Genomic DNA, 12,411 nt, shown 5'->3' on the forward strand with positions numbered 1-12,411 from the left:
TTTATTAATACTTTATTTTAAAACCACAATTACATCAAAATCTGAAAAAATTCATACATAGAAAAATATATGTGGATAATATAACAAAACAAAAAACCCTCCCTACCATCAGATTTTCTCTAAATTAAGGCAGGACATGATTTTGCATAACCATTGGGCATGAGTGGGAGGAGCAGCGTCCTTCCATCTAAGCAGTATTACACGTCTTTCCATAAGGGAAGTAAAAGGTATTATTTGACGTTTAGTTGGCATTAAAGTCAAACTGTTCTCTCCAGTAGTGCCGAAAACAGCAACTAAAGGATTAGGCTCTGAGTTGAAATCAAGAATTATTGATAAAGTCTGAAAACCCTCCATCCAGAATCTCTTAAGGGTCAAACAAATCCAAAACGTATGAATTAATGTAGCATTTTCATTGTTACATCTGTCACAACGAGCACTCATATTCAGGTAGATATGAGAAAGCTCATCTTTGGTCATGTGAGCTCTATGGGCTACTTTAAATTGTAAGAGAGAAGGATGAGCACATAATGATGAGGTATTCACTCATTTAAAAATCAAATCCCAACTCTCTTCAGAAATTGGAAAATGTAAGTCCTGTTCCCACACTTTTTAAATTTTATCTAAAGGAGCTTGATGCAATTTCATCAACATATCATAAATAGTAGATATTAGACCTTTCTTGAAAGCTATAAATTAAAAATTGCAACGAGCATTGGGAAATGCAGGTAATTAAGAGTGAAGAAAGTTTCTAATCTCAAGATACCTAATAAATGAATTTTAGGTAAAGCAAATTTGCTTGCCAATTGTTCAAATGAAATAAGACTATTGTCAATAAATAAATCTTTAAAACATGTAATACCTATTCTGTACCAGTCATAACAAGTTAAATCATTCATAGGAGATACATATCTTAAGCTTAAATTGAATCAGGATCAGGTATATTGTCATGAACGTATCTCACAAAATTTGTTTCTTTGCAGCATCAGTATTGTGCATTACCGGTGCAAATTACATTTCCATAAATACACTATTTTTAAAAAGTGTAAAAGAAGTGGGGGGGGGGGAAGTGTCTGTGGTTCATTGTCCATTCAGCAATCTTATAGCAAAGGGGAAGAAACTGTTGGGTGTTCAGTTTCAAGCTCCTTCCTTCTTGATGATAGCAGTGTGAAGAGGGCATGGCCTTTGATGGTGAGGGTTGTTGATGACAGAGGCTACTTTCTTAAGGCACCACGTCATTGTACTAATTTATCTGATTATCAATTCAAGAAATATTTCAAGTGGTTGTAATGAGCTTAACGGCAAGAGAATAATGAAATAATTCTATTCTTAATGGACATTCAATATATAGAATTGATTATTTTTCAGAATTGGTGATATAAAACCAAATGACTCAGAAAACTCCAATGTAATGAATGAGTCATTGGGTTGGATTCGATAATCCTGACCACTTATTGATCTTGCCTGCATTGGGAATGCCTCTCACTCTTCCTCCAGTGTTGATGCGTTTTAATGGTGATATTTTCTTCTTCCTATTCCTTCATTATCTCTTTTCCTTTGATCTTTCTTCCTTCTGACCAGGGCATTACTGGAAAAAAATAATTAGGCGTCGCAAGATTGTGAAAGGTATAAAATCATTGATCAATACAGCACAAACAGGGGAATCAGGTCAGGAAGGAAGTCTGCAGAATGGGGCAGGAAGGAGAGTCCACTCAAAGAAACTAATCCAGTGTTTGTTGGATTAAAGCCTCATTGTCAGCGAGTGCCTAACACTGGTCCCTGGGCAATTTGGTTCCATTTCTCCACCAGTGCTCCAAGGATTGCTTCACAGAAAAAAAAAGTGTCAATTCCCTCTGACAAGGAAATTGCATTCACCGTTTAAATGAAATTCATCTGGGAAGTGTTGGTTGAATTACGAGGTTGATGGAAAAAACCCTGGAAATGGCCATAATCATATTTCACTACAGTTAAATCAGCTTCTAAGCAGGCAACACTGAATAAAATGTCAACTGATCCAAATTCCAGGCAATAATGCAGCTGGAGAAACTATGGCACCAATGGGATGTAAAGGATGACCAACGTTTTGGGCCTGAGCCCTTCGTCAAGGTATGAGCAAAAAAGCAAGCAGGTTCCTGAATAAAAAGGTGAGGCGGAGGGAGGAAGGGGTAGGCGAGGTGTACACTAACAGCTGTTGCATTTTTTCCCCAGTCCACGTTGTTGTCTGTTAGGCAATATTTCTACTATTCTCGTTGAGGATGATACATTTTACATTTAGATAAACTATGATCATTTAGATATTTAATCACTCGATTTATGTCTTTCTTAAACTTGGTGACAGGTGCAATACCTTGTGGACCATGGAGCAATGATTGAACACGTGGACTACAGCGGTATGAGACCTTTGGACAGAGCAGTGGGGTGCCGCAATACAGCAGTGGTTGTCACCCTTCTGAAGAAAGGAGCCAAGATAGGTAGGCCTTTCAGAGACAGTCCCTCCTCCCTGCAGTGAGTGCCATTAGACTGTTTGGAGTAGATACGATTTTCATTGAAGCAGAAGGTTAGGTTTGACATTCTCGCTTGAAGTAAAAAGTGAATTTGTATTCACTATTGTATGGAAATAATTGGTTGCATTTAAAAATCATACATCTAAGCACCATCAAGAATGAACAGATTAGTTTTCTATGTTGAGAATGTTAACATGGAAATGATGTGTCTAGCTTTTGCTGTCAATCTGCAGTAACTTGTGAATGTAATATTTTCAACGTAATATCTAATATTAAACTAAACTTTGATTTCACACAGCTTACTCCAGTGTACAATGCAATGACCTTGAAGTCACTCTCTTTAGCATTGCTAAACATAAATGTAGTTGGCTGCAGATATTTCAAAGTGATCTGGAGAGTATTATATTTGTGAAGTTAGGAAAGTGGATGATACTGGAAACATGCACAGCAGATAATCTGATAGGGAGATTAATATAATGGAGATGACTGGATCAATATATCTGTTTAGAAAAGCATCCATTAATTTATGACAGTGAAGTCCAAAGAGCCTCTGCTATTTAGAAATACTGAAAAACTCTCCCTGTGAATAAAACACCAATGAATGCATATCTGGCAATCATATTGTTCCATTGTCTGGCTTTTAAGTAATGCCTGTGGGGAACACTCCTCATAATATTTTCTCTCATCTATTTAGTAAGTCTGGCCAATGCATAAACATCTTTCCACAAGCAGCATAAAAGCATCTTAGTGAGAATCTTAATGTAACAAAGTTCCATTCAAGTAGTCATTAGAAAAAAAATGATTGAGCAGTTGGAAGTTGCCGGTGAGGCTAAGTAAAAGGGCATCCAAAATGCAGTGTGCTGTCTAATGCTTAATCTGGGTGAACATTCTGGACTTGTATTAGAAATTCAAGGAAGAATTTTATAGTTGTTACATTTTGGTGGAAACAATAAATATATTGCCTGGCTCTAAGAGCAAGAGAACCTGGTTGCATCAAGAAATGAAACCAACCAGCGACAGTTTATGAATTGCATGAAACCATTAGAAATTAAAATACCAGAACTTTAGATTTAAAAACTGTATTTGATATTGCTCAATCAGATGAAAATTAATAAGGGCACAGATTAATATTTTCATGTTGTTGGATTTTCAATGTGGAGACTAGATTTAACGTTAAACATTTGGGTGTATTTATTATAATTCATCCATAAAAAGAAATGTGACAAAAATAACATTGATCTGTATCGATTATCCGATTTTTAAAATCCAAAACAGATGTTTTAATTCACAATGAATTACATTTTATTGCTAGAAGGAAGCAAATTTAAGGAAACACATTTCTGGAAATGATAATATTTCCCAATTTGAGTCCCCTTTGTTTGCTGGCTTAAACTAAAATTGCAATGACATTGGCTTGTGCATTGACCTTTTCCCAACATTGAGCAGCTGTTCCAGACCAAGAGTGTCCAAGCTTCGTGCATTCACTTACATACTTGCATTTCCGCCTCAAGGGACAAGCATGAACTTTAAATCCAATACCAACATTGTGGACTATTTGCATTTATCAACCTTCATGTTAACTGCTTGATAACCAATAGATTTTGATTTGGATGTAAGGTTTATTTGTCACTATGACAACAGTACATGGCAATGCCCTTTTCCATCCCCAGGGTTCCCAAAATTGAAAAAGACAAATGACAAAGCCACAAAGAAATGTAATCAGAAATAGAAGTGAATTGCTGTGCCCTTGAGGGCTGCTTTCCCAAACGTGGTGTTTGCTGCATGTGGTCTGGACACTTCTTCTTGATCTTATGACCTTCCTCGATCTAGTCTCATCTGGTTACTTTAGGTTTATGCTGTTCGTGTGGATGGAAATCAGCTGCCACTTCCACTGAATGCTTGTTCCTCAAGGTTGTCAGATCTCTGTCCCTCTGTCATCAGGTTTCTGTATGTTTCTGTATTTGTTAACTCACTAACTCAATATCTCTGTTGGTCTACTAATAAAAACATTTTCTGCAATGATGTCACTGTTTTCCTTTAAGTGCGTGACATGGTGTTGTACAATAGGATAGTGAAAGCCAGGAATGGATCAGTATTTGCAGGAAGCCACTGTGTCAAAAATGCTACTTAACTCCTATTATGGCTGGCTTTGTCTAAAAAAACCCTGCAGAGCAACAATGCAATACTTCATTTTATGTGCTGTACTTTGGCTCATCAGTCCATCTTCAGGATCCAAATGACAAAAGCTTGATCTTTCTAGTCTCTTATCATGGGCAGGAATGTTTTTGAAATTAAATTATGCCTGTGGCACTTTCCCCAAACACGTTTCACAATTTTTGCAAGAGAAAACAAGATTAACCCTTTCAGATGCTACACAATGTTTCATCTTTTTAATGTCTCAAGAGGTAAAACATTGCACGTACAATTGATCTGGTTTGGCTGTGCCTTGTGCTACCATGATATTTCAGTCCAATTAACCTGTCCTATTTCCAATCCCTTCTGTTTGAGATGAAATGATCATTTAGGATGTGCAGATAATTAAATCAGATCTCCACTCAGATCTTCATAAAACTGACATGATAAAAGGAATGGAATACGTTTAGGGAAAGGAGATTCTCCAGCCCACCTTTCTCACACCATAGAATGCAACTGTCTATTTGAATAACTCCAGAAAGTTTGCCTTCAGCACACCATTCCAGTTATGAATGATTTTCTATGTGGAGAAGATCTCTCTCCTTAATAAGTTACACAATGAAGAAGTTATTTTTTCCTAATCTTCCTGCATTAAAAACACCTTTCAACTCCATTCCCAAGAAAATGCATGTAACTTATTTTCTAACCGGTGGATGCAACCTTGTCATTCACCCTCTTGGAAATGAAAAGGTAAACATTTTCAAACTGTTTTTCTTATCTAGACCCTTTATCTAGAATAGAACTTTGTCAGTATAATTTTAGTAAATTCTTGCCATCCTTTCAGAATAGCTTCTAATTTCTTTCTGCTTTTTTACAGCTAAAACAACATCATAATATGGAATGTCTTCTAAGCTTGTACAAATTCATCATGATTTGCTTGCTTTTATATTTAATGTCTATATATAATCCGGTTTGTTAACCACATCGCCAATTATGCACTGGAATTTCCTAAAGAAATCACAATAAACATTACATTTTCATTCATTAGATGCAGCCAATGCAGATTCACAATGTCCTTTCTAATCTTCTTTGTTAACCAGCTAGAAAATCATTTGTTTCTGAACAAGGAGTGAGTGTAAGCTTGAAGTTCCATTTCAATTCCCTTCACAATTCTCACACAGACAGGTTTCTTCACAGGTTTTTTCGCAGCCTTGTCCATTACCAGGGTGAGGCCAAACTTGTATGAGGAGCAAGGCCTCAGATTCCCCCTTCGCAGCCTTAAACCCAATACCACGAGCAGCAACTTTTCTAATTGTATGTAGCTGGTTCACCGTGTCCATACCTTTGTTAACTACTCCCATTCTTTTTTCTCTAACCTTCCCCCAGACCCCCACCATTGCCCTAGAGCAGGGGTGTCAAACTCAAATTCACCGGTGGCCAAAATTAAAAACTTGGACTAAATCGAGGGCCGAACTAAATATTTATTGAAATTTTTCAACAACATCTGCATGTTTTCTCTCAACATATGTAATGTTAAACTTTTTCTTATTAAAATAAATGTTTAATAATAGTTTTGGTTAAACTCTCCATAAGAAGCATTAACAAATAAGAAATAAAATATTCAATAAATAATATTTCTCTCTAGCCTTTAAGCCAAGGTTCGCACGTTGCCGAGAAGCATGCCAGGGAGCGGAGGTCTGCAGGGAGCCCTCCCCAGCCCAGCCAGCAAACCCGAGCGGCATCCCCCCGCCCCCCTCCCTCCTCCGCCTCCGCCTGCCGCAACCGCCGCCAACAACCCAAGGAGTCCCCGCTGGTCTCGCCATCTCACCGGGAATACCGTGAGAGCGGTGGAACTCGTCCGCGACCTCCACCCCAGCGGAAAGTCCAATGCCCAGCAGCACCCACCCACAGATGAAGCTCAAGGAGCCGTTGGAGCTAGGCGGCGGGTCCGTTGGAGCTAGGCAGCGGGTCCGTTGGAGCTAGGCGGCGGGTCCGTTGGAGCTAGGCGGCGGGTCCGTTGGAGCTAGGCGGCGGGTCCGTTGGAGCTAGGCGGCGGGTCCGTTGGAGCTAGGCGGCGGGTCCGTTGGAGTTAGGCGGCGGGTCCGTTGGAGCTAGGTGGCGGGTCCGTTGTATCGGTGCCGCTGTGAATATCTAATTAACTTTCCCGTTAACTATATCGGTGTACTGCTGTGCCTGCTGTGGAAGTGCTAAAAACTACTATGGTAGGGCTTGCTGCTGTGCACGTGCTATACTTGCGCGGAAGCCAGCGGGCAAACTCTAATATATATTTAATATGATCTTGTGGGCCAAATATAATTATATCGCGGGCCAAATTTGGCCCACGGGCCAGAGTTTGACATGTGTGCCCTAGAGGGTCCCAACCCAAATCCTCACCATTTCTATCCACTCACGCTGTTTGACCTGCTGAGTTCCTCCAGCAGGTCATTATTTTCTTCTAAACAAGGTTAAGGATGAAACCAAGTAGAGGTACTTTTCCAATCTCTGATACTTGCCTTACCTTATTAAGCTACTTTTCCGAACAAGCGTTACTTTCCTTTTGGAGGCATTTTAAATGTGATGTTGTTTGTCTTCTGTGATAATTTCCAATTACTTTGAGTCTCCTTTTAAAGCAGGAGAATACTCACTTGACAGGTAATAAGCCTTCAGTGGCCATTTAAACGAGATACATTGGCTGCTGCTCTCTTGCTGACTTGGTTCAACTTAAACTCCGATGCTTCAGGCAGCATTCCAGAGTGGGATGGCTGCATTATTTTCTCCAGGCAGTATTCCAGAGTGGGATGGCTGCATTATTTTCTCCAGGCAGTATTCCAGAGTGGGATGGCTGCATATTTTCTTCAGGCAGTATTCCAGAGTGGGATGGCTGCATTATTTTCTCCAGGCAGTATTCCAGAGTGGGATGGCTGCATTATTTTCTCCAGGCAGTATTCCAGAGTGGGATGGCTGCATTATTTTCTCCAGGCAGTATTCCAGAGTGGGATGGCTGCATTATTTTCTTCAGGCAGTATTCCAGAGTGGGATGGCTGCATTATTTTCTCCAGGCAGTATTCCAGAGTGGGATGGCTGAATTATTTTCTCCAGGCAGCATTCCAGAGTGGGATGGCTGAATTATTTTCTCCAGGCAGTATTCCAGAGTGGGATGGCTGCATTATTTTCTCCAGGCAGTATTCAAGAGTGGGATGACTGCATTATTTTCTCCAGGCAGCATTCCAGAGTGGGATGGCTGAATTATTTTCTCCAGGCAGCATTCCAGAGTGGGATGGCTGCATTATTTTCTCCAGGCACCATTCCAGAGTGGGATGGCTGTATTATTTTCTGCAGGCAGTATTCCAGAGTGGGATGGCTGCATTATTTTCTCCAGGCAGTATTCCAGAGTGGGATGGCTGCATTATTTTCTCCAGGCAGCATTCCAGAGTGGGATGGCTGCATTATTTTCTCCAGGCACCATTCCAGAGTGGGATGGCTGTATTATTTTCTGCAGGCAGTATTCCAGAGTGGGATGGCTGAATTATTTTCTCCAGGCAGTATTCCAGATTGGGATGGCTGCATTATTTTCTCCAGGCAGCATTCCAGAGTGGGATTGCTGCATTATTTTCTCCAGGCAGCATTCCAGAATGGGATGGCTGAATTATTTTCTCCAGGCAGTATTCCAGAGTGGGATGGCTGCATTATTTTCTCCAGGGAGTATTCCAGAGTGGGATGGCTGCATTATTTTCTCCAGGCAGCATTCCAGAGTGGGATGGCTGCATTATTTTCTCCAGGCAGCATTCCAGAGTGGGATGCCTGAATTATTTTCTCCAGGCAGTATTCCAGAGTGGGATGGCTGCATTATTTTCTCCAGGCACCATTCCAGAGTGGGATGGCTGCATTATTTTCTCCAAAAAATGCAGTTGCTGGCAGGTGTTTGAATCATTATAGAAACACAAGGTAATGGATTTCTAGGGGTTAGAGGGAATAACACATTAGATTCTGCAAAGTATTATTAAACTAGAAATTATATTGTTATTCTTAGGAATACCAAATTACAGAATAGAATTTTCCAGTGAAGTTATTTTTCTTATCAGAATATGGAAGATGCTGGTAAAACAATGGAAATAATAAAGTGCACAGATTTTTATTTAGTTTGGATGAGAATTATAAATGCGATGCTTATCTTGAGTTAACTTCTACGAAAAGAACAGAAATATTAAATGACAGCCAAAGGCAATTGACAAATGCTGCTTTGGTAATCATCCGTCCTTTTTGATCAAGCTCGTCCACCTTTTTTCTGTTACACTGATCTTGTTTGATAAAATACCTGTGGTTGAATTGTGAAATTTTCCACTCGATATATTCCACTTGAATATAATGCTCAAAATAAAGACGTAGTTGTTGTATTTGGTGAACAAATGTACTTGAAACTTAAAAGTGTACCAAGATCATTGATTCATCTAATATTAAACATGGGATTAAAATGCAAGGTAGGCCTTTGGTTTTTAAAAATTTTTCCTTCTTTTGATGCCAACAGGAAGATAATCTCTGTACCCTAATCATTAATGTGTTTGCAAGCTGTAATTTGTATTAATTCATCCTGTAGGATCACATTTTGCAATGTGTTCATATTCATTACCGACTCAATCAATGAAACATTTAGAAATTATTCTTTGGTTCTTCAATAGCCTCATAAGTTACGCACTTTCAGATCATAAAATATCCCTCCTCGTCACATCTTTGATTCATTCAAGCCAATTAAAAAAGTGAGTCAAGAGGTAAAATGTGTACGGACTTTAGTCAGGGTGCAATGATAAAGGTCACAGTTCATATCATAACTAAACACCCCCTGGAAATACAAGATCGGAGGGTTCACCAGTGGAGGTTTGAGCTCCATCATGTGGATTTTCCAATCACAACTCTCTGTCTCTTTACGTACCCCTGTACTTATTTTTTTCTGTCTCATTTTCTCTTGCTTTTCTTCCCTCTTCCCCCCCACATCCCACCTCTACCTGCCTCTCCACCTCCTATCCTATAGTATGAACTCCTCTGGGCTCCTCCCCTTAATATTCAGAGTTTGACCCATTTTTAAAAAATCTTAGTCTTGATAAAGGGTTCAGACCCAAACCAGTGACTGACCACTTTTTACCCATGGATACTGGCTGACCTACTGAGTTCCTCCAGCAATTCTTTGACTGCTTCAATTTTGACTGCTCTGTTCCAAGGAGGATGATAGGAGGCATCCAAATCCTGATGCAATAATTAGAATGCTCAGCTTGTGGGATTATGTCCATCGATATATGTCTTGTATTCCTTTATCTAATTATTACTGTTATGAATCAAAATGATATGCAGATCTTGGACCTCGTTAATGTGTGGGATGAAACTTTGTAAATGATTAGCGGCAGAAAAGTAATTCACCACAAGCTTTGAATTCTAATATGTATTATTAATTCATGTGTCCAGCCTTGCAAGCTATTTGTCTGATTTGTGTGAATTCTTTATAAAATGGAGCTAATTCAATGCTCATTTAATCAGTGTTGTTTAATGAAAGCAGATTGTTTGAATCCCTTTTGTGGTTACAAATAGTATTTTTAATAAATAGCTGCAATCTGCTTGCATTTTTGTTTATATAAGCAGATGTTTGATGTCGAGCATTGATTAATCACAGTTCATGCTTAACTGGATGAAGATGCTTTGGTGTGCCTTTTGTTCAGGTTATTACTACATGATCAGGTTTAGTGTTTGTAAAGGTCTTAAATGAACGTAGACATTGTGCTCTTTGTTGCAGTAGAATGTTATGTAGTTTCACCAACAGAACTTGTTTATCCTGGATGTCATTGCCATGAATCATGATGGATGAACTTTCTGAAGATGTTAACGACCTTGATCATGACCCTTTAATGACACAGTGGATTAAAACCTTGTTAATTCATCCAAATTCGTCAAAGAACCAGTTAGCAATTTTAAATTTAATTACCTGTATAGGTCACGAAAGCTCTCATGTCACATTATTATTTTTGCTGTCATTAGTACAGTATACTTTTTGTTTCGCAATTGAAAATTATATTGTCAATGTTTTATTGATGTTGGAATTTCATGAAGAAAGTTGAGACAGAATTTTTTTATCTCTTTTAATTGCATAAAGATATTTAGAACTTGGTTAATTAGCTGATGAGCAGCATTTCCATCCTGGGAGATGTTTTTAATTAAACTGGCTTGGGCCTTCGGATGTGTGTAAAGAGAACACAGTTAGATTTTTTGAAGCTAACATAAACAGCTTGTGTTGTTCCAATCATCTTTCTCTTCTTCAACAATGAGCCCTCGACACTGAAAACCATCGAGAATCCTTTCATTGGGACTTAATGACTATCATTTGGGAATGTATCTGGAAATGAACACTTTATACTCATGAGTTTTGTTATTTGTCCGGTATGGTACACAAATGGACAATTCCTTGCTCCAAGCATGCAGATGGGAAGAATATATTTTGGTTGTTTGTCATTGATATGAATCCAGTGAGTCCTGCAGGTGATCGCAATGCATTGGAATTGATTATCTGTCCAACCATTAAATTGCTAATCTATAACCAGGGATTTTTTAAATATACTCCTATCTCTTTTTGTAACACTTTAATGAAGAAAAATCTGAACCCACCGCCATTCAAACTCAGCAATGAACCATTTCTATTTTAAAACATGTTCTTGATTGATACTTATTGTAAAATGTTCAAATATACAGACCAAAAGTCGAAGTCGAAGTGGATGTGGGATCAGAGAAAGTTGATAACATTGCTTCTGGTTCTAAGTTTGTGTGGGGATTTTGCATCTCAATCTTGCAGAATATTACACCAAATTTTGAATGTAAACAATTAGTGTAAAATGACATCTGTTGTCTTGTATATCAGTACGTACGTTTCGTACAGATCAAAAAAAAGTAGGATTTGTTTTTTAAAAATATATTTTGAGAGTCGGATCCCACAAGTAATGGAACTAATGGTCTGGTGTTACTGTGGCTTTAGGCAGCTTTCGGTGTGTGTGATTCAAACAGTTACGTGTGTGCCTCGCTTCACGTAATTCCTCTTATGTGCTGTGTTTCTGAGATTTGCTGATACACACTGGCTTACTGCAATTCTGTTTCTTTTCTGTTTTTCATCTTCATGTCTTTTTAAAATCCCTTCCCTTCCCTCTCTCTTTCCTTCATCATTGATAAGGTTGCCAAACACTCCCAAGTCGTCCCCGAGGTACATTCTGATGATTTTCTTTTGCCCCCTTCCTGTTCTGGAGAGCGTGAAAGATTCATGTGCCTTTCTTTCTTTATCCCTGATGAAAGCAACCAATAGGATCGTTGTAGAGGACAACTTATTTGGTAAACAGTAACACTAAATTATGATTTAGTAATATAACCTGTTGGATTTTTTAGAAATTGGGACATGAAGTGTGCTTAGTCCCTTATAATGACCGTATTGATGCCATGGTTATCATGTAATTTTCTGCCCTAACTAATCTGATCAAAAGATGATCATTTGCAAATTGGTCACAAAATCTAACATTATTAGAATAATATCCTTGCTTCAAGAACAATCAATTGTATATGGTTCATTAATGGGTGCAAAAGATACGTTCTTTGCTTTTTTTTTGGGCTTCAACGAATTGCCTCAACTGCAAATAAAATCCCCAAATCTTCGGTAACTGACTCTTCTCCAGTATCTCACTTTTCCCAACTGGTGCTTTCTCAACCTCGGCCAAGCTGCTTCTGAACAGTCTTGAAGAAGATTTTTGAATATGAA

At 38.6% G+C, this 12,411-nt stretch overlaps 1 protein-coding gene across 30 annotated transcripts in view; it reads left to right on the forward strand.

Moving 5' to 3' along the window:
* LOC138746747 (protein TANC2-like) overlaps positions 1–12,411 on the forward strand; it is a 502,350-nt gene that overhangs the window by 454,926 nt on the left and 35,013 nt on the right. For all 30 annotated transcript variants that reach the window (XM_069905106.1, XM_069905108.1, XM_069905110.1 and 27 more), the window contains one exon: positions 2,336–2,468. In XM_069905106.1, the coding sequence (XP_069761207.1) occupies positions 2,336–2,468 (133 nt within the window). The remainder of the gene's footprint in view (positions 1–2,335; positions 2,469–12,411) is intronic.

The sequence above is a fragment of the Narcine bancroftii genome, chromosome 12, assembly GCF_036971445.1.
Source record: "Narcine bancroftii isolate sNarBan1 chromosome 12, sNarBan1.hap1, whole genome shotgun sequence".
Classification (NCBI taxonomy): Eukaryota; Metazoa; Chordata; class Chondrichthyes; order Torpediniformes; family Narcinidae; genus Narcine; species Narcine bancroftii.